At 50.1% G+C, this 21,136-nt stretch overlaps 9 protein-coding genes; 3 read left to right on the top strand and 6 right to left on the bottom strand.

The window, feature by feature from the left end:
- Positions 1–279: 279 nt before the first annotated feature.
- FFUJ_05918 (uncharacterized protein) lies at positions 280–666 on the bottom strand (the record flags this gene model as incomplete). XM_023579184.1 has 2 exons in its annotated part: positions 280–398; positions 504–666. The coding sequence occupies 2 exons, from the start codon at positions 664–666 to the stop codon at positions 280–282; spliced, it is 282 nt and encodes a 93-aa protein (XP_023432067.1).
- A 1,686-nt stretch (positions 667–2,352) lies between these two features.
- On the top strand, positions 2,353–4,941 carry FFUJ_05917 (related to Fre1p and Fre2p; the record flags this gene model as incomplete). The annotated part of the gene is made up of 1 exon (XM_023579182.1): positions 2,353–4,941. One exon carries the CDS (start codon positions 2,353–2,355, stop codon positions 4,939–4,941), a length of 2,589 nt encoding a protein of 862 aa, XP_023432066.1.
- A 936-nt stretch (positions 4,942–5,877) lies between these two features.
- FFUJ_05916 (uncharacterized protein) lies at positions 5,878–6,376 on the top strand (the record flags this gene model as incomplete). XM_023579181.1 has 3 exons in its annotated part: positions 5,878–6,017; positions 6,073–6,209; positions 6,267–6,376. The coding sequence occupies 3 exons, from the start codon at positions 5,878–5,880 to the stop codon at positions 6,374–6,376; spliced, it is 387 nt and encodes a 128-aa protein (XP_023432065.1).
- A 204-nt stretch (positions 6,377–6,580) lies between these two features.
- Positions 6,581–7,132, bottom strand: FFUJ_05915 (related to molybdopterin synthase large subunit; the record flags this gene model as incomplete). XM_023579180.1 has 2 exons in its annotated part: positions 6,581–6,930; positions 6,988–7,132. 2 exons carry the CDS (start codon positions 7,130–7,132, stop codon positions 6,581–6,583), a joined length of 495 nt encoding a protein of 164 aa, XP_023432064.1.
- A 565-nt stretch (positions 7,133–7,697) lies between these two features.
- On the top strand, positions 7,698–10,551 carry FFUJ_05914 (related to RNA binding motif protein; the record flags this gene model as incomplete). XM_023579179.1 has 6 exons in its annotated part: positions 7,698–7,752; positions 7,829–8,280; positions 8,488–8,563; positions 8,618–8,832; positions 8,880–8,940; positions 8,993–10,551. The coding sequence occupies 6 exons, from the start codon at positions 7,698–7,700 to the stop codon at positions 10,549–10,551; spliced, it is 2,418 nt and encodes an 805-aa protein (XP_023432063.1).
- Positions 10,552–10,794: 243 nt separating this feature from the next.
- On the bottom strand, positions 10,795–12,360 carry FFUJ_05913 (related to aspartyl proteinase SAP3 precursor; the record flags this gene model as incomplete). XM_023579178.1 has 4 exons in its annotated part: positions 10,795–10,898; positions 10,959–11,655; positions 11,710–11,999; positions 12,054–12,360. 4 exons carry the CDS (start codon positions 12,358–12,360, stop codon positions 10,795–10,797), a joined length of 1,398 nt encoding a protein of 465 aa, XP_023432062.1.
- Positions 12,361–13,451: 1,091 nt separating this feature from the next.
- FFUJ_05912 (uncharacterized protein) lies at positions 13,452–14,027 on the bottom strand (the record flags this gene model as incomplete). The annotated part of the gene is made up of 1 exon (XM_023579177.1): positions 13,452–14,027. The coding sequence occupies one exon, from the start codon at positions 14,025–14,027 to the stop codon at positions 13,452–13,454; it is 576 nt and encodes a 191-aa protein (XP_023432061.1).
- A 780-nt stretch (positions 14,028–14,807) lies between these two features.
- Positions 14,808–16,050, bottom strand: FFUJ_05911 (related to acyl-CoA thiolesterase; the record flags this gene model as incomplete). XM_023579176.1 has 3 exons in its annotated part: positions 14,808–14,858; positions 14,917–15,810; positions 15,934–16,050. The coding sequence occupies 3 exons, from the start codon at positions 16,048–16,050 to the stop codon at positions 14,808–14,810; spliced, it is 1,062 nt and encodes a 353-aa protein (XP_023432060.1).
- Positions 16,051–16,589: 539 nt separating this feature from the next.
- FFUJ_05910 (related to oxysterol-binding protein) lies at positions 16,590–20,710 on the bottom strand (the record flags this gene model as incomplete). XM_023579175.1 has 4 exons in its annotated part: positions 16,590–17,804; positions 17,856–20,424; positions 20,520–20,639; positions 20,691–20,710. 4 exons carry the CDS (start codon positions 20,708–20,710, stop codon positions 16,590–16,592), a joined length of 3,924 nt encoding a protein of 1,307 aa, XP_023432059.1.
- Between the last annotated feature and the right edge of the window lie 426 nt (positions 20,711–21,136).

Below are 21,136 nucleotides of genomic sequence, written 5' to 3'. Positions count from 1 at the left end.
ATGTGCAAGGCTGACTTGCCTCAAGCTTCAACATACCTACCTACCTAGGGTAAGTTAAGCAGGTATACCTACTTTATTCAAAGAACATCTGTAGTAGGATACTTGGCGATATCAACAATGACTTTTGACAAACTGCTATTTCATTTGGCTCAATGGGGTATTACAATTGGCCTTATTCTCTATTGATGCACTTGACTAGAGTTAATTATTGAACATCGTTACTCCAGCCATAATCGGTAGAGACAGTTCATTTCCTGGTCATATTGACGGTTGATGCAATTAGGAAGACTTGTGGCTATTGGAATTTCGCTTGACAACGTCACAACTTCTGCATTGAGCATGCTCTTCGTTATTCTTGACAAGGGACTTGCCGACCTCTTTTCCCGTTACGTTACCCACTGTCAAAAGTTCAATCACCAACAACACCGTCAAGATCGACAGTCACAAGAAGCACAAGTCAACCAACATCACCAACAACATATTCCGTTTGATCCGACACTTACCGTACATCGTGAGGTATCCATGAGGCGTGGCAAAGGCGACAGCAAAATTCGACAGGGAGTTTGGATCCTTTGTTGGTCCCCTCACACCATGGGCTTTATCCCGCCGCGGTCCGCAGAAACTGTGCATGGGAGAGAACATATCACCAACATGCCTAACGGCCATGATGATGTCGTGCAACTCTCTCTGTTGGTTCAGGCATCCTCGATACATCATCGAACGACTATAGACTCTTTCAACATCCACGCAAACCGTTCCTGGCCCATCATATTACGCTCGGATGATTCTCGACCATTTTGAGATTCTAAATGCCCGATATGAACAAGGAAATCCTCGAATGAGGTTCGAGGCTTTGAAAGAAGAAAGCATGCGATTAAATCTCCAGAAGGCTAATCACCTCAAAGAGCGAATCAGAACTCGCCTGTTACCGCCCGTTGAAGAAGCCATCGAAAACCTGCAAGGATCGTCACTGCGTCTGTCGGCCAATCATGCTAGCCTATCGCATCTCATCACAGCGTTACATCTTGAAGACTCCACCCTGGTTGCTTCTGACTGCCATTCAGCCCCCAAGTCCATCAGCGGCCTCTAAGAGCAATTACCCGTCCTTGGAGGGGGGATAGACCAACGCAGATGGCTCAAGCAAGTGCTTGGATCACGGCTCGAGTGCCAGGAACATCTTGGCTAGATGTGTCGGGAGTTTCCAGCACCCAATCCTGAGCCTTATTCAGACGCTCATCTTTACCTTGGTTGTGGATGAGCCAACAGTCGTTGAGAGCTTAAACATTCGGCAGCTATCACAATGCTAATTTCTCGTCCCGTACAGCAAGCGCTAGGTCTCATTTTACTGTGAAGCTATTATAGCGTTCATCACATTATCACAGCGGTCTTGAGAAAGATGCAATGAAGCCTTTGTCTAAGAAACAACTTTTTTATTGTTTTTTTTACAAAGTTTCGAGCAGAGAAACAGTATGTCATGCCCCAGCCATCGTTGATGATGATCCGTGTCAACATGCAGACCTAGAGCCTGCATCCCGGTCCCCTCAACCAGAAAACACCCACATCCCGCCATCGTGTTTCTCTCATTATGGATTGACCTTTCTCTTAATTCTGCATGTCACCCACCTTCATCACTCCGCCTGCGTCTATGTCTCTCAACCACGCCAGCTCGCGGCTGTGTGACAGCCGGATGATCCACTCATGGGGAAACGGCATTTCATGAGCTGGCCAATATCAGAGCTCCGTCAGCCGCTGGTCCTTGTGTTGACTCGTTTTCTGCACAGACTCTTCCCGCATGTCAATCTTGAATTCCACCTCTTCTATCCCTGCACGTACAGTAGTGACATGCTTGCCGCCGCCGTATCACAAGAGCCACCCACCAGCTGCCATATACATTTGCTGGGCCTTACCTCTGCAGCTGTACCATTCTCCGCTCGACGGTGGGGATCCGATCGCCTGAGGCCATATATTCGGCCGCATGCCCATTTAGACTCCACTGTAGCTCCCCGTCTTAAGACTAATAAGACCCTGCTTCCCAATACCCCAAGTTCAAGGCGTTCGCATCCTTTCGTTTATCATCTGTCTTATTGCCTTTGCATCTCTAATCGGAGAGTCTGGAATTCTTCAATTCGAGCCGATTGACTGTTTCGTCTGGGCGTAACTCAACAGTTCGCCGTTCATTGAAGGTTCGATAGACCAGTCAGCCAAGTTGCCGTCTTATGCCCTTGGACTCGTCTTACTTAAAACACACCCATAACGATATACGAAATCGCCGTTGATGTCGAATTAAAAAGCCTGTTCCGCGCTCTGTCGCCAAATAAAACCAAAATTTACTGAGCTTTAACGCTGGTCGAAATGGCTCCCAACTCATACATGGACGAGGCTACAAGGACCTTCTCCGGCCTCATCAAGCGTATATCTATTCCCCTAACACCGACAACCCCACCTGGCTTAGTCCAGGCGCATACAATAGACCCTTGGGAGAAGTCTGGTAAATATGGCCGAGGATGGTCCTATTTCGCCCTCGCCTTGATGGGCACAGTTCTCGTCATGCGTGTCTGGCACTTCTGGCAGGACAAGATTCGACAAGCTATTTACAAACAGGAGGTCGAGGAGCACTACCAAAACCTCTATAATGCTGAGGTAGAAGCCATGTCCGGTATGCGCAGTGCCCAGAGCCAGCATTTCTTCCCAGAAGGTCATGACATGATGGGCGAGAAGAACTTTCGACCGAAAGCACACTTCTCCTCCGTTAATATTATCAACGATACCTTGGCTCTATTTCGATGGATCTTTTATCGCCCTATCCCGGACTTGGTGATTGGAAAACGCCGAATCACCTTCTCCTCACTGGCAGTTCTTACTACTGTCTTCATTACTCTCGCCTTTGTTGTCCTTTATTGCTTTCTGCAACAGCCTCTATACTGGCAGAGCATTCAGTTCGGATCACCTCCCCTGGCGATTCGAGCCGGCATGATTGCGATTGCTTTGACACCATGGATCATCGCAACCAGCATGAAGGCAAACATCCTTACTGCTATCATTGGCATCGGCCCCGAGCGGCTTAATGTTTTCCACCGATGGGCAGGTTACCTCTGTCTATTCCTATCCCTCGTCCACGCCATTCCCTTTTATATCCAGCCTGTATGGGATGACGGGGGAATGAAGGTGTTTCAGCGCTTGTTTCCCGGTGGCAGTGGCATCATTTATGGCACTGGCATCGCCTGTCTTGTACCCCTCATCTGGCTGTGTGTCGCATCACTGCCCTTCATTAGGAGGACGGCCTACGAGATCTTTGTGGTTCTCCACGTACCCGTGGGAATCGTCTACGTTGGTCTCCTTTTCTGGCACACGAAGAACTTCCTCATGTCGTGGGCCTACCTTTATGCAACAATAGGTATCTGGGCATTCTGCTACTTCATAAGGCTATTCAAGCTTAACTGGCTCAAGCCTTGGCGTATGTCTTTCATGGTTGGAGACGAGGCCGCTATTACTCTTATGGCAGAGAACGCCATCAAAGTTACAATCCCAACGCAGATGAAATGGAAGCCTGGCCAATACGTTTATCTTCGTATGCCTGGTATCTCGATCTTTGAGAACCATCCTTTCACCATTTCATCGCTTTGCAGCGATGACTTCCCATCAGAGTACGGCGAGCAATACCGCGACTGTACTCTGGTATTCAGGCCCTATGGTGGATTTACACGCAAGGTGCTTGATACCGCCATCGAGAAAGGACCATTCCATACCTACCGCGCGTTTCTTGATGGCCCCTATGGCGGTATGCGCCGCGATCTAGCTGCCTTTGACACCTGCATCCTGATTGCCGGAGGTAGTGGTATCACTGCCCTTGTGTCACAGCTTCTCAACCTCATCAAGAGAATGAGGGATGGCAAGGCCATCACTAAAAAAGTTGTTGTCGTCTGGGCTCTGAAGCGACTTGAAGCTATGGATTGGTTCAGAGAAGAGCTGCGAATTTGTCGTGAGGCTGCTCCCCCTGAGAGCGTCACTTGCAAGTTCTTTGTGACATCGGCTGTGAGAGCGAGACCAGGTATGGAAGGACCAGGACCCTTCAGTCAGGTTGGCCCTGGTGGTCCTAATGGACCCCGAGCTTTAAGTCATATGTTTCATGACAAGCTCGACGGTTTCGTTGCGGGCATCGCTTCCAAGAGAAATTCGGCCCTAATCCAATCCGAGGCCCAGGGTGACCCTGAGCGTGAGAGGGAGCTACGGGCCGAGGACGAGGACCGTATCACAGCCCTCCCTCAGCAGAAGTACCTGCAACCTCACTCGATCCCTCCTCCTCCTCCAGGACCACCTCCTACTAACCAAGATGAGGCTCTGAGGAGACTTGAGGGTCACGGCTATCCCGAGGACAAGAAAATTCCGCTTGGTGACAGCGAGGAACCCACTAAAAATGACCCTGAGTTCCATTTCCGACCCATGAAGCAAGATAATCCACCTCAGTTTAACTACGCGCCAAGGTCTCCTCGAAGACTTCCAGAGTCGTTCCCTACGGAAGAAGAAGCATTCCCAGTCCGAGCTCCTGAGCTTGCCCACCTGAGGACAGCTAATCCTGAGGCCGGAAGACCGCGACCAACATCAACTTTTGGTCCCCCATCGGGCTTTGACTTCGGGTTCCCCCAAACCCCAACCGAGTTTCAAAAGAGTCTGATGCGATTCGCGTTCCCTGTGCCTCATCAGATCGATGGAGGATGGAGCGTTGAGTATGGTCGCCCTGACCTGGGCTATATGCTGAAGGAATGGGCGACAGGAGGTGCTGATGGACGAGGCATCCTTGGCCGACGCACGGCAGTCTTCGTATGTGGCCCACCCTCTATGAGAGTTGGTGTCGCCAATACGGTTGCCCGACTCCAGGCGGAGATCTGGGGAGATGATGAGCTTGAAGAGATCTTCTTACATACCGAAAACTACGCTTTGTAAGAAGGGAGCATTGTGTGGATGTGTGCAGAGGCCTGTAATACTATGGATTGTGTTGGGTTGATGGAGATGGCGTGAAGAGATACCATGAGCGATCTGATTTTTTGATGACCTAGTATATATATATATACCAACCAACCTGGGACCTTCGGAGGTGCCTTAGCTGTATGAGTACCAAGGCAATTGAGCCTCAGCTATATAATATCGATACCCTATACTATCTACCTATTTTCTTATAGTACAACTTGTAGAGACCCCGTGATCGGAGTTGACATGACATGATGACATGACAATTATGAGGAAGTGGCCAGAAGGGTTCACGAGATTGCCCCTCCCCCTCATGCAAAGTCATGATGAACCCCACGCTTTAATCAAGAGGCACGCACGTTCAAGCATTGTGATTGGAGAATGGCTTCAACTCAAATCGACAAGGCAAAATAAGGTATGAAGGAGGACCTTGGAGGCTGTCTTGGTAAGATACTTGCCCTAATGATTAATGATTAAGGCAAGGTCTGGCCGTGATGGCGTATGGCGTGGAGGCAGGAGGAGACACCTTGATGGTCCCTGACTCGTTATGTGAGAAGAACCTGAAAAGAATACCTACGTAGGTAGGTAGGTAGGTAGGAACTAGATATTTGAGTCAAAGAGGTCCTCAAACTGAGTATCTTCAACTTTTCAATACCCAAAACATTCTCTCTCATTCATATTTAGCTACTTTATCATTTCTCAAGTCTTTAGATACTTTACCACAAGCTCTTGGTAGGCGGAAGATAGTGCGACAACAACCACAACAACCACAACAACCACAACGGAAACCACTCTACACCACCTTACCATTTGCTATCCCAAAAGCCCGCAACTGAAGTTACAAAATCAGTAGAAATGGAGGAGTGGCCAATTACAGACCTTGACAAAATCGCCAAGGGGTGGAAAACTGCCATGAAATACTCTAAGGAGCGTCTTCAACGGGTACATGACCTCGCAGCCGATGAACTGGATGATGCTATCAATGATGGGCACTTGGTTCTCGAGACCGTGTGCTTGTTTGTCCACGCTTGCATCAAACACAATCAGTACAAGTACGCAGTGTTCATTACCTGCAACACACATGAACATCGAACTAACTGAACTCAGACTTCCTCTTTCGTTTTGGCGAGTCCTCCATGCTGAATACGGTATCATCGTCTATCCCACGGCATTGACAGAAGACATCGATATTCGAGGCCTCAGCATTGATGTCACATTTACCGAGGCTTACCACGGACACATCAGTATGTACAAGTTCCCGTCTCAGGCCGTCCGCTCGTTAGTACTTACACAAGCGATAGTGATGTATGGTGGAGCGCGCGGAATCAAATACCCTCCCCGATGTCCCATTGAGCTAATGCGAGAACCTCCGCCTGCCTACCAGAAGGAAACGCCAAAGATAGAGTCGTGATGCTTCTAAGGTTAAAAATATTTTCTGTGTATTATTGGAATTAGGTTTGGCGATAGTGGGACGCCCGGAGCATGATAGCGTTGGTGGTTTAGAGGCAAGGTGATCCGTCATTGCCAGACAGAATAGTAGCGTCAGAATGTTGATGATTTCAAGGAGACGAATTGTCAAAAGATTGCGTTTGTTTCCAATTGGAGTAAAATGGCATCAGCTTTCTTCACGCTGTCCGATAGCTCCGTCTCGGTTTGCTCTCCATATCCCCTCCTCACCCTCAAACTCCTCACGTTTCCAAACCTCTACTTTGGATTTGCACTCTTCCAACGCCTCTTCACCAGCTCGCCACGCCGCTTGCCGATGAGGTGACGAAACGGCGATTAGTATGCTCTCTTCTGCGATAGGCACAGGTCCGAGGCGATGAATCATGGCTACTCCGCGGAGACCATGCTTATCGCGAACGTCCTTTGCAATGGCCATCATGGACTTGAGAGCCCTGGGGTGATACGCTGTATACTGTAGCTCCTTCACTGGCTTTCCTGCGAAGTTATCGCGGGTGGTACCTGAGCTTGGTCAGTTCCGCTGTGAACAGAGACCTGCGAGAGATAAGAATTCATTACCTGCAAATAGCACGATTGCGCCAGCTGAGGGGCTGCGCACCCGGTCCATGATGGCCTGGGCATTGAGATGATCGTGAGTCAGAGCGACATAGCAGTCTTGTTCTGATAGTTCCCAAAGATCCTGAACCTTTTCTTGAGTTGCCATTTTTAGCCAAGCAAATGTTGGAAGAGAGATGAGATAAGAAGGAGTTTATATTTCGGAGTTGTTCTATCAAGAGTGCGCTTGGTTTATAAGGGCCAGCCAGATGTCAAGCCATACTGTTTGAGACTACCTATCATGGTTGGGGAAGGCCCAATAGAAATTACTAGGTATCTATAGTAGACCTTACCTACCTACCTAAGGTAATTTGACCTCAGGTATCTGATTTCTGTACTTAATCACTTTCTCCCGCTACCTAGGTACCTTATTACCTAGGATTGCCTGCCAAAGTTATTCGCTGGTGACGGCACTCACATGAGCGCATCACATTGCGATGACTAAGCCCCACTTCGACATCTTTATTCCTCCCTGCCGCCTTGACTTTTTGACTTTCGTTTATACAGTTTTCATCATAATAAAACCCTTCCTTTCCTCTTCTTTTCACATTCAACCGCTTCTAAAATCGACATCGCCTTGACCTGACAAAGGCTACCGCGTTAGCTGAAGCTGCTGTGCGCGACGACCACCAAATGCGATCCCTGATCGCTCGAGGGACGACTAGCAAACCAAGATGAACATGAGCGACGAATTTCAAGACCGAGATGCCGGCTACCGATCGCGGCAGGGTAAACACATAACCCGAGCCTCAGGCAGATATGGGAAACTCGAGAAGGACCTTCATGGATGATTTGAGCCTCATAGCTAACTTCCCCATGGGACGGCGAGATCATTCCAGGTCTCCGCCCAAGCAAGCTTTCCGCGACGATCCTCAAGAGAGAAGTTCTCGATACCGGGATGACGAGAGGGACCACGACTACGATTACGACAACCGGTCTGGCCGTCACGCTGATGGAAACTCAAGAAGAGGCGGCGCATCTCGAGAAGCGCGCTACAACTCTCGCGACGAACATGACTACCGAGGCATGTATGATGATGTTTACGTAGACAACAGCAACGATCAAGGGCAACGACGTCATGAGGACGACAAGCGGACTGGCAGAGGGCGGTACCGTGACGGCGATGATCCACGATCACAGTCTCCGTCTGGAAGCTATCATAACCGCGGTCGCTCCGGCAGCCCAACGCGAGATGCTGGCAAGCCTAGCGACACCGTCATTCTTGAAGGCCTGCCTTTCAGTATATCGTCGAACGAGGTTGGTACCCTATCGGTCTAAAAAAATTGTTACAAGAACACCATGCGGGCTTCTGGGCCTACGGATTCGAGCCTCGCTGCTCTGGAGAACGGACAAAAGGCTGCCGGTGTCCTATGCATTTGTCCTCCATTAAACGGCACCAGCGGCGCAACACATTCCTTGAAACCAGTTGATGCCAGTTCTCAAGACTAATTCCCCCGCCTATAGCTGCGCGACAGTATCCTGAGCAACTCAGTTGCCTCCGAGTTCCCCTCAATTGACGTGCGCGTTTCCGCTTCCAAGGGTCAGCAAGATGTGCTTGGTATTTTACGTTTTTGTTGCTGACACGCACGAACAGGAAATCGCAGAGCGTTTGTGCAGTTCCAGGAAGTTGACCATGCTGTTGCTTTTATGAGAGAACATTATCCAAAGCTTCTTGTTGAGATGACGCATTCCACTGATGACATCCCAGAAGGGAGATTCGATGCGTACATCCATTACGCTCGGAATCGAGATGCACGCGATGAAGCCGATGCTCGGGGAGTTCCCGGTGGTGACTGGATCTGTCCTACTGTAGGTTTGCTCCCACAGCTTCAGCGACACAACTACTAACGAGATAGTGCGACTTTTCCAACTTTTCTACCCGAACTAAATGCAAGATTTGTGGCGGCCCACAGGCTGGTAAGTTGACCGAACATTTTAGTAACGATGGATGCTAATGTTGAAGTTCTAGCCCCAGCCTGGCAATTGAGCCTCACAGGCATGGCAGATGCTTCGGATGTACCCTCACAAATCCTTGTTGTTTACCCCTTGGCGTCATTTGTGACTGAAGACATGCTAGCCGAAGACATGAAGCGACTAGAGCTTGTAAAGCCCAACCAAGTCAAGAATACTTCTAATGGAGCACCCAAACTGAAGTCCACAGCCCCAACAGGCGACACGACAGGTTACGGCGCTCGACCTGGCTCTCTTCATCGAGTCTTCCTTATGCGTGACGCGCACACGAACGAATCCTTCAAATATGGTTTTGCTGAGTTCTGGACGGTGGAAGACGCATCGGCCGCGATGGCAAAATTTCACAAATCTCGATCATTTACTGTTGCAGCATGCCCAGTGACAGTATCTAGCACTCATATGGGAGTTTTCTTGCCTGAACAACGCGAGGTTACACCGGAAATCGAGCACCTGTCATTCAGACCCTTGCTCAACCCCAACCTTCGTGTTCGATACCGAGACTACCATGTGTATCCGAGCCCGCGGGTTGTTAATGAGCAGCCTCCTGGAGGTGAAGGTGCCTCGAAAACAACCGAGGAAGATGGCAACGATAAGAAGTCAAAGAAGCGCAAAGCAGAGGGAAGTCTCGCTGCTTCTTCTACGAAGAAGTCTGTGCCAATGATGGCGGGCCAAATGGCCATGTGGCAGCGCAAGAGGGATGAGCTTCGCGTCGAGAAAGATACTAGACCAACAAGACAGGACAAGCCTGAGTTCAGCGATGTGAATCGGACTCCACTTCGCATAAACCTGTCAGGTTCAGGAGGAGACTCATCGAAATCTCAGAGTGCTATTAGGATCTCACTTTCCGGGACACAGAAACTTGGTCCTCCAGAGCATGCGGCTCCCAGCAAGCAGGGCTCACCAGATGAGGCGGATACTCCCGGCAGTACGACACAGGCGACCTCAGTCTCTGGAGACGCACCAATCTCTTATGTCGATCGTGATCGATTGATGTGCCTGATTTGCATGCGCAAGTACAAATCCGCGGATGAAGTTAACATTCATGAAAAATCCCGGAACCACAAGAACGCGATGGAAAACGAAGAACAGGTCAAGGCGGCATTGCCTAGATTAGCAGCACGCGACAAGAGACTTCAGAAACAGGTCCAAGAGAATCCCGACTCGGCAGCTGCGGCATCGCAATATCGCGATCGTGCTAAAGAGAGGCGAGCTGCCTTCAACCAGCCTACCAAGCCAACAGTCGCACCACAAGGCAAACCCAAGTCGGGCCCAAAGGCGGAAGAGGCGGCGCCCGCTCCGAAGCCCGTTCAGTCTAAGGGAGCAGGTATGCTGGCCAAGATGGGATGGTCAACCGGTGCAGGCCTTGGAGCCAATGGAGATGGGCGTACCGAGGTCATCGAGACAAATGCTTACCAGGAGGGCGTTGGATTGGGCGCAGAGGGCGGCAATCTTGGCGACGCAGCGCAATTGGCTGAGCGTAAGACAAAGAACAGTTACGCCGAATATGTGAACACGGTGCAGGACAGGGCACGGGAGCGGTACAACAAGATGGGCTGAGATGTTGACACAAAGGCCATGTAATTGTAGATTGGGATATAGATAGGTAGAGGCGTTCAGAATTTGCTGTGAAACTGAGGACGAACCTCGACAAGTCAACGACAGGCGCACATCTTCAAATGGTTATCATTTTTGAATACAGCACTGGTAGAAGCCAGTGTCTTAGGTTCTATGTACATGTCCGAACTCACTTGCAACGTCTGACGCTGGCGTTCAACTTTCATTGCCTGTCTATTCTCATGATTACAAGAGAGCCAATGCAACACCCGCAGCCACGATGAGCGTCGCCATGGAAGCAGGAGACAAATGACCGGCAGCATTGTCCTCCTCTTCGGAACTGGAGGTGCCTATAAATGCATTAGTTTAGGGGGTAAATGAGAATGAAACGAATAAAATAGATGACTCACCCTCAACACCAGTGACATCCGGGAATTTGGTGTCCTTCTCCTTAAGTTCAACAATGTTTGACTCGTCCGTGTTGTGGTTCGCCTCAGCGATGCCCAGCTGTTCATTTGCCAGGTCATAAACAACATAGGCAGAACGCAGGAATGTGTCTCCGAGGAGAGTGACGCCCCCGGTGAGGCCATACTGACTAACAGGGCTGATTCCAAACATACAGACGCTGTCCCAATCATCGAAGTAGGAAGAGACTTGAGGGTCGTCGAAGATTTCCTGCTTGTCGGGAAAGGCATCGATAACCATTTCACTCATGGGAACAGAGATGGTCTCGCCGTCGAACTTGAAGTCGAAGCTAACGCCCTTGCCCTTGTCTTTGCCGTAGGCACAGTCTACAAAGGGAATAGCGACATCCTCCACACTCAGGACGTTGAAGGCCTTATAGATAGGTCCTACTTGGGCTTCGGGCAAGAGGCAGACGGTAGCACCAGAATCGAGGATGGCGGTTGTGTCTTTCTTGAGACTGTCTACCTTGATCTCCTGGCCCTTTGGTGTCTTGACCTCGAAGCCTTCAAAGGCGACGGTGAAGTGAGTGAGGTTGAGAGTAGAAGGATCAGGCAACAGGGGCAGAGTTGCAAGCTTGCCGACGAACTTTTTAGTGTCAAGACCGCCGAAGAGGATAGTTCCTTGCTCAGCACTGAGGTCGTTCTGTCGGTTTATTAGTCAGGGGTCAATTATTGTTGTTGTTCCTTGCTGACTCACCAGCCAGAGACTGAAGGCAGCTCGGTCGATCAGGCCCTGAGACACCATGTTCTCGACAATGGTTGGGTATGTCCCGTTGGCTACGACATTTGCAGAGAAGCCCAGGCCCATGAGGCCCGTTGGACGAACAGATTTCGTCGCGAGGCCTAGCCTCTGCTGCTTGATGCTTTTCCCATCGATGGTGACGGTATCGTTGAAGTAATCACCACTAATAGAGCGGGTATCAAGATAGGTGATGTCGAATCCATCACGATCGACCAGTTCATAGGTACGACTCTTGTCAGGTTTAACTACAGAAGGTTCGTATATTTAGTCTTGGTGGTTGAGATGGGAGAGTAGCTTACATGTAGTCATACAAGGGCCAATAGTCTCTTGTTTGGTTCTGCTGTTGCAGAGATCGGTCTCATCTGAGTTGAGCCAAGTATCACTGCTACCAGTGTCAAGTTGAAAGCTGATGTTTTGGCCTGGGGTACCGACTTGAAATTCGGCGTAATAACCACCCCCTGTGATATTGTTGAGAGCAGCGAGACTGAGAGTGTCGCGGCTGTGAAGGGGCGATTCCTGATGGAATCGTTGCTTTACAACTGGGGCAGAGACAGTGCCAGCAGAAACTCCAACGGCGAGAGACGTTAGAATCGTAAAGGTTCGCATTGTGCTAAAGTCAATTGGGAGGCTGCTGAATAGAGTTGATAACTGGCGTGCACGATGCAACACTAGCACGCGCTGATCTGCAACGGTATACAAACAACAGGAAGCAAGCAATAAATAAACGAAAACAAAATATATATAGACTTAATACGATGAAGAATAAAAAGATGAAAAGGTTTAAATCTATAAGAAAACGACCAAGAAATAAGCTTAATTCCAAGGTATCAATTTAGCGTCGGTAGTTAAAAAGGAGTGAGACGAAGAGTGAGACGAAGAAGAAGAAGATAATTGTAATTTAGAGGAGGAGCTGAACTTTTTCTCTTTTGATCAGCTGGAGATTTGCCAAGACTTGCCCAGGCGGTTAAGGCAAGTAGGTAGCTAAGGTAGGTAGGCAGTGCCTACGCCACTAAAACGCCCGAGTCTGTGCCTGAGTCTGCCTTATTAGGGGTGATTATCCAATTGGATCCAAGCAATTCAGCCACTAGAGCCCCTACATATACCTAGGCAGCCCCTGGGGAAGTTCCGGGGTTTGGCATTTTTAGCGGTCCTTCAAGGATCTAACGCTACGCTACAGTGGATGCCACTCAAGTCGGGCGGGAATATTCCATCCTTCTATGGGTTTGTAGGAAGAAGGAATTGGCAATTGCTACGTGTACGAGGCTTAGCTTTGCTGAACAGTCTTGGAACCTGCGACTCAGTTTGGAGCCTGAAGGATCATGTTTCATCAGTTTTTGAAGATGATTAAGAGCACATGATTCGTCTTCAAGAGACATTTATATAGAGGCTTGAGTCTTGTCGTTTTTGTACTGTAAAGTATTTCTCTTCTTATTGTTTTTGTCTTGTCGATAGTTTGATTGCGGGCTGATGTGAAAAACAGGCACAGGCATCACTTCGATCATAGACTCTCTTATAGCACAACTTTCTAATTGTGTGTAACTTTGCATGTGAGTTCTTGCTAGAAAGAAGTCTAAACTTCTCCCCACAGAACGAGCATTATATTGAATACATTCAAATCTTCAGCAGTATATTAATTAGTAATAGCTCATACGTAGTGACAAACGGAGTGACAGAAGTGAAGTTGTGGACAGAAGAACTTACAGGACGAGACCGTGGGTATTCGCCTTTCTCTTGGTTTCAACCAAGGAGACATTGCAAAGGTTCAGTTGATCATCTAGAGTCTCGGCGGGTTCGTGCTCATAGTCTTCTATCCACACGCAGACAGGCTTCAGTCGCCGCACTTCGGCCTGAAGACAGCGTAACTCCCAGCTGTCCACCTTTCTCTTGACAGTGTTAGACCCCGCCCTGATCTTGTTGTACTTGATCAGGTCGTAGCACTGAAAAGCTACGGGGCCTATCACCTCCGGATCAACTGGCCGGACCCTTTCGTTTTCAGACTTGATGGACCAATACCGGTCCATCAGTCTTGGGTCCCAGAGGCAGTTGAATGTCACAGGGTGGACTCCGATAGTCTTGACGAGCTTCTCAAAGGCCACCTTGCAAACGGGACACCAGTCAATGACGATTGCGATGACACTGACTGGCTCGCACTTCTTCTGCAGGAGGACCCTGTTGAAAAAGCCGATGAAGGACTTGGCCCGCTTGCATATCCATCTCTCCTCGTGCAAGGAGTGGCCACAGGGAGCGAAGAGAAGATGGCGGTCTTGACACATCTTGTTAGTATAATCTGTAGAGTAAAGAAAAAGTTGAAAAAGACGGAAAATGAAATCAAGGCTTGCCTCGAAATGGGTTGTTCGTGCGTTGGAGTGTCGGAGTGTTGGAATGGTTGTATAGTAGGCATCGATCAAAGATTATGATTAGGATGTTTGAAACGCCAAATTGGTGTTGTTGATTATGATGGAAAGTTAAGAATAATGAGGAAAGAAGAAAAGTCTTCGTAGAGAAGAGGTCGCATTTATACCAAAATCTTGGAGGCAATAGCAGTCACGAACCGTATTTGGACTCTGGCTGAACATATGCCTGTTCTCCCGTGTTCAGGCGGACAGGACAGAAAGTGACAAGAGACAACTCAAAAGCATCATCATTGACGCAAGTTGCCGAAGGGTATGCACTTAATTCAATGCACAGAGCCACGGGAAGTGTTGTTGGGGGCTAACATGGTGAGAAAAATGGGAGCTATCACAATACTGTAGCCAATGAGTCCGAAGAAAATTCCCGTACATGATATGTTGAATAACGCTTTGACCGTAGAACAAGTTTGTAACTTACTCTGAACAAGCAAATGGGCAAAGGGAGGTGAACGATGAACAATATATCAACCAGCTGTTCATTGCCTGAACAGTAAAAGTCGAAGGGAAAGTCCTTGAAAAGGGTTCAAATTTGACGTAGTTGTCAAAGGTAGTAATTAGTATGTATGGTATCAGTCAACAGACGAAACGAACAAGCAAACAAGCAAGCAAACAAACAAACACGGCTCATGGCTCAGAAGCAGATCACAGCTTCGCACCCTTCTCTCCGCCATCCTGCTTAAGCCGAACAACGCCCTGAACATAGTTAGCACAACTCTCATATCACTCAAATCAAATCACAGACAAGGCTCACCTCTTGGAAACACGTCGCCAGCAACGCCCCATCCCTGCCAAATATCTTCTGTGTAACAACACCCCTGCCATCTCCCGCCCACGGACTCTCCATCTCGGTAAACATCCACTCATCCGCCTTGACTGCCAGTGGCTCGTGGAAGTAGATGCTGTGATCCAAACTCACCAGCATCCCCACCTGTGCCCGCCCCTTCCAGTCCTCCACGTTACTGCCCATGCCCTCAAACTCGCACAGACTCTTGACCTGCTCTTGGGTCTTCTCATCCAGCGAGGGTACTTCTTGTGGCGAGAACGGGAAGCGCCATAGTCCGTGGAGGCGGGAGACCGTGCCGATGAAGTAGCTGTCCGACATGTAGGCCAAGGCGTTGAGATGTGCTTGGTGGCCACCTCCAGCTGAGATCTTTTGTCTCGAGCGCATCCACTGTCTGCTCTTGCGGTCCTGTGGCTTGCAGTTTGGGTCCTGGGCGCCCAATACTTCGATTCTGTGGCTCTGGAATGGTCCAGTCCTTGCCCACTCAGGCTCGCCATCCCAGTCCTCTGACGGAGGGCTCACATCCTTCGGCAGGCTCGCCGCATGGCTGACCTCCCGTCGCTTCTTCTCAGGAGGTGTCTCACGCACGAAACTGATGGTGGTGGTAAAGATGCACGCGCCCTTTTGCCGCGCTTGGACCGTGCGTGTTGAGTACGAGCGTCCGTCGCGTACACGCTCAACATGATAGAGAATGGGTATCTCAGAGTTGCCCGCCAGCAGGAAGTAGCAATGGCATGAGTGGACTAGGAACGTCTCCGGGACCGTCTTTTGCGCGGCAGCAAGACATTGCGCGATGACAGCACCTCCATAGATACCACGAGCACCAGGAGGATGCCATTGAGGTTGTGTGTTTGTAAAGATGTCCTGTGACCAGTCAGTAACGCTAACTAATTATTTGTATTGATACCATGCAGTGAGAGTAGTATCACATATCACTCATTGATTTGACGTAACCGAAATAGGTGATGAAAAAGAGGCACGACTTACAGGGCCTAGAACCTTGATCTCTGTGACGTCCAACACATTCTCAATCAGAGACTTGCTCTCATCGTGCTCTGGTGGCCGCAGTAGAGTCGGTCTAACGTGGTCCTCAATGACTGTCATTTTGCTATCACGCTCCAATTGAATGAATGCGCCGTATTGCTGCCGATGATGCTGGAAAGAAGTTGTGGATACTCAGGAATAGTCAACATGTAGTATAGACACTATCTTTTAAGGAGAAAGATGATGTCTTTAGAGGCCGAGCTTTCATGTGCTGCCTCACTACGAGCTCCCTAGTCTACGTACGTAACCTGCCCCTGATGAGTTTAAGCTTGTCCTTTTTTACCGAGGTTCGGAGGCTATGCCGGCCGTGGGGCCGAATCTACCTCGTTATCGGCCACTCAGAGCCCGGCAGCGCACAGTTATTCTCCGTTCCGGGAATTACAACGGTACCTATCTTGCTTTAGCCCAATAAATGCTAATTTGAACCTCAATAGTGATGGAGATGCGTCTGCAACTTGTACTGCTCTGTATAAGCTTCCAGAACTCTACCAACTATACCTAAACAACTTCCCTATACCATCGTAATAGCTGCATTTCTCACATTTCTCAAACCTCTCTCTTTTTTGTGTAATTAACAATTTTAACGAGCAACAATTATATCACCGAATCGTATCCTCATCCACATGGTCTTCATAAATGGGTTCCAACCCCTCCCACGCAACTTGGGGATCACCGTTTGGACCGGCCTTCTCGCGTCGCTCCCAGTACTTGCCAGTGAATTGCCAATATTCCTCTCCTGTGATCTCACAACGTGCCTTTCGGAACCACGCGGGCACAAACTCATCGCCACGCTCTTCTCGGAGACGCCGGCGCGCTCGTTGAGCATTCTCCAGACGATTCTTCTCATCAGCAGCAAAATCATACTCTCCATCCTCCATAGCCCGCTGATCAGGTCGAAGACGAGAGTCAGTAGGTGGAAGCCATGGGCGGAGCTTGTCATCGATATGGTTGAAAGTCAAGACGAATGGCGTCAAGTTGAAAGGAATGCCAGTTGGACGCTCATTCGCCTTCCAGATGAGATACGCACGGTTGGGGTCTGTAAGACCACCTTGGGCCATGTCACCGCCACTCTCCTTAGGTTCATCAACGGCTGCTTCGTAGCCTGGGGTCAGGCGAGCGTACAGCTTGGAGTTCCAGCGACCACCAAGACTGACGCGAACCTTTCCAGTTGCATCGGTAACCTTTCCAGATACTTGATATGCGCTCGATGCCTTCCAGCCACGCGGTTTGAACTCAACGTGAGCCACCTCGCCCGTTGTCCAGTTCTTGATCTCCATTACGCCATAGTTGTCGACGGTTGGGTTTCCAGTGATGATACCAATGACAGACGAGGTAACCTTCTTCCATGTGTAAAGCTCCTCCTTTCCTCCAGCGGTGGGCCGAAGCTTGAGAAACCATGTACCTAGCGGGTTGATGTCGAAGGATTTACCATAGAACTTCGACTTCACAGCCGATTCACCCCAATAAGACCACTTGGGTGACTCTGCGTACGCAGCGCCGACTGGAGGGTGATGGCTGACTTGCTCGATGAAGAAGCGGTAGTTCTTGTCGGGCCGCACATACTCAAAGGTCTCTCCCAACAGTGGGTTGAAAGGCTTGGCCACACGTCCGATAGTCGAAGCGTACTCACTAGCAGCAAAGGCAGCCACGTAGATAAGTCGTTCGATCGAGTCGGCCCGGTCAGCAGCCAAGTCAAGCAAATCGGCATACTCCATATCCTCTCCAGCACGGTAGAGGAGTGAAGTTGGCTCGTTGAAAGAAACAGGCAGAGTCATCTTGGTCATATCCTTGCCAATCATCGACTTCAGAATACCCTACTCCAGAATTAGTATTGTTCATATGTCACGTATATGTAGTAAACGTACCCAGAGAGAAATCTTAGGACGGTCATCGGCGTCCATCTTGAGCCTCGTTCGAATGCCATTCTCGTAGCCCTTGAAAGAGGAGCTGATGTCTAGACCACCAGAGACGACAATATCCTGAGACTTAGGCTTGACCTCCTCCGCGGGGAGCTCAGATACCTCAACCTGGCCAGCATCCACAGCGTCGAAGAACTCGTCCTCTTCTTCGGATTCACTCTCGGACAAGTCCACGATGATTGTGGGTTTCCTTCGGACGCTCTTCATTGTAGGCGATTTAGGCGGCACTGGTGACAGTTTGGTGGCAGCATCTTCGAACTTTCCTTCTTCATCTTCCTTCTCTCTGTCATCGCTCAATTCCTTCTCGGTAATTGTGTCCTCAACACGGGGCATGGCCTCTTCTACGCCGACGGGTATCCCGCTTTCGATCACCTCTCTTAGCGCCCTCTTTGTGGCCTTGCGTCTCTTCTCTGCCTCTCCAACGCGAGCCTCCAGAACCTCTTGCTCACGGGCCACTTGCGCCATGCTTTCCTCCCACATACGTCTCATATTAGCTTCACGGTCAAGGCGGTATTGCCAGTAGGCGTCACGGTCTTTGGAAATGCGCAGTAAGTCGGCCACCAGAGTTGATAGACTTCGAATGGCGGCATCATATGTTCCGAGAGCCTGCGTCACGCTGTTGTCAGAGAGAGGCGTGTTCGGGTTCTGGTTCAGCTCGTTGAGAAGGGCTTGGTGAACGTGAGACATTGTTTCGAGCTGGAGCTTAGCCGATTGAGCAGTAATGTTGAGTGCATCCTTAGTAGCTGTGGGTTCTTCATGAATGCTCATATCGTCGCCATAATCGTCGTCGTCATCCATATCATTATGTGTTGGCGCTCCATTCCTGGGTGCCCGCGAGGTGCCTGCATCAGTCTCAACATCAACGAATTCATCCTCCTCAAAGCTGCCAGTTGTACCAGGGCTAGTATGGCTTGGTCTCTGATCGACAGACGATATCTTGGACAGAGACCTGCTTGGAAGTTGAGAGCTATTCCTGCGTAGATCTGTGACGCTGGTGTTCTCGCTGTAAGAGTCCTGGAGAGAAAGCGTACTTGGGTCGGCTTTAGCCTGCCTCAAAAGCTCCGCACCTCGAGCTGCCCGCTTCTCTTCCTCCTTGGCCTGATCCTTGGACCACTGGATCGAGTTATTGAGGGCCCAGAACCATCGCTTGGCCTCAACCTCATGGTTCGCTTTAAGGGTATATTTGACAGAGGATTTGCCATGAATTTCGAACTTCGTCTTTTCGTCAGGACTCATGTGGAGTTTCGCAATACGCATATTTATGGCACCTCGGCATGCGGAGCCTGCATCGTCTTGGTGCTTGTAGTAGCTGAGAACGCCGTCCTCAAGCACGAACCATCGCAGTTGGTAGCCCTTCCTGTAGTTGGTCCATTTCTTGAGATAGCCTTTCATCTCGCGAGCCTCTCTGCCGGCTAGAGGATCACCGGATGCAGACCCTGCGGTGCCCTGGGAAGCGGCCTGCCCCAGCACAGCTTTCTCCTGGATTCCACGCTGGGCAGCTACAGCTGCTGGAGACTTTTTGAGGATGGCCTTTGTGGCATCGTCGTTTGTGACGGACTGAGGCAGCTTGCCCTTTCGATCACGACGGAAGGGGTCGGCACCATGCAGAAGCAGAACCTGGATGAGGTTGGTGTTTTTCTTTCTTGCAGCTTCGTGAAGCAAAGTGCCTCCAGTCTGGACTGTAAATGGTTCGGATGCGAATTCGGGGCTGTTGATGTCGAGAACGGTCTTGACTCGGTGCTCCTCGAGAACACCAGCAAGTGCGCCATAGTTGCCCCGCGCAATCAGTTCTTGGACTTGCTTGACCTTGGCCTCGGCGAAAAGGGATCGTGAGAGCTGCAGCAGCTGGAAGATTTCGGGATTTCGTGCGACGTCGAGTGGCAGTTTGCCTTGGGCGTTGGCAATAGCATCATTGATATCCTTTTGCTCGAGAAGAAGCTTCACGACTGTGGTACGGCCCTGAATTGCAGCCAGGTGAAGCGGGGTGTTGCCATCCTTGTCGCGGGCATTCACATCGATCGATCCCTGTCCCTCGGACAAAACGTATTCAATGACAGGGAATTCGGCACACTGAATCGCTAGGTGAAGGATTGTGGTGTCGTCGAGAGCGCTTGTGGCAGAAGCGCCTACTGATGAGATGCTCGCTCGCGGGGCGTTCTCAGCTGTCTCGCGAATGGCACGGGAAATGGATGAGGTGTCGCCGCTTCGGAGGGCCTCGACGAACCTGAACTTTCGAACGGACTGCTCGAGGCTTGCAGTGCTTTTCTCGGCAGAGGGCGATGAGAGGAATTGCTGGGACTTTGATTGAGAAGCTGTAGGCGAGAGGCCAGCCGAGGAGACGGACTGCTTGGCCCCGTGGCCTCGCGGGGTCTGCTGGTGCGCCATGGGGTTGATTGGGTTTGAGGATGAGGGAGTTCTCCGAAGCCTCCCGTCTTCGGAACCGGACTCTTCGTCGCGAGTGTTGTTGCGCCGCAAAAGAGAGAGGGCGGCGGCGGATTTGGACCGCTTGTGGGTGCTGAAGATAAAAAGATAAACAGCGGTCAGTAGGTGGAACGACTTTTGATGCTGGGGGGTTGGTCAAGCAGTAGAGGGGAAGCTAAGTTTAAGTACGAGAGCGAAGCATGTGTGATGTGGCCCAGTTGCGACTCCATTGCATCTACTGCATCTGGTGTGCGTGCATATGCAGCGGTAATTGCGAGCCAATCTGACAATGCAGCAGCTCTCTTGGTGCTGCAAAAGCCCAGTAGCAATGGTAATTATCACTATCACTTGGAAACTCACCCATCACCGGCGTCAGACATGTTGGCCAACGTCTACCAATGGATCGAGCTCCCCTCCCAAAGTTACTGTATGTATATCGAGCCGAGGCGGGGAATAAGAGAAAATAGGGGCCAGACACTGGATTGACAACAAGGAAGTGCGCTGCAGTCAGGTAAGGTAGCTGTCGTGTACAGGGGTGTTGCTGGTCAATGCCAAGCAGTTGTGAATGCTGAGCTTTGGTGTTGATGTAGGTGAGGAGGAAACGGAAAACCTTGGTCGCCAGGTTGCAAGGAAAACAAAAGCGACCGGATCTAGATGATGCGGTTGATGGGATGAATTCGTCACGACGGGACAGAGCTGATCAGCCAAAAACCCAATGTTAGGTTACTACTGTACAAAGGTACAGCCCAGAGATAGGTAGGGACCTTCCATAGCAACAGCGCTGTAACCGGTCATGGAGGGGCCAT

The sequence above is a fragment of the Fusarium fujikuroi genome, chromosome FFUJ_chr06 (genome assembly GCF_900079805.1).
Source record: "Fusarium fujikuroi IMI 58289 draft genome, chromosome FFUJ_chr06".
In the NCBI taxonomy this organism is placed as follows: domain Eukaryota; kingdom Fungi; phylum Ascomycota; class Sordariomycetes; order Hypocreales; family Nectriaceae; genus Fusarium; species Fusarium fujikuroi.
The sequence above is the reverse complement of the archived record's forward strand: the minus strand, read 5'-3'. Positions and strand labels throughout refer to the sequence as shown.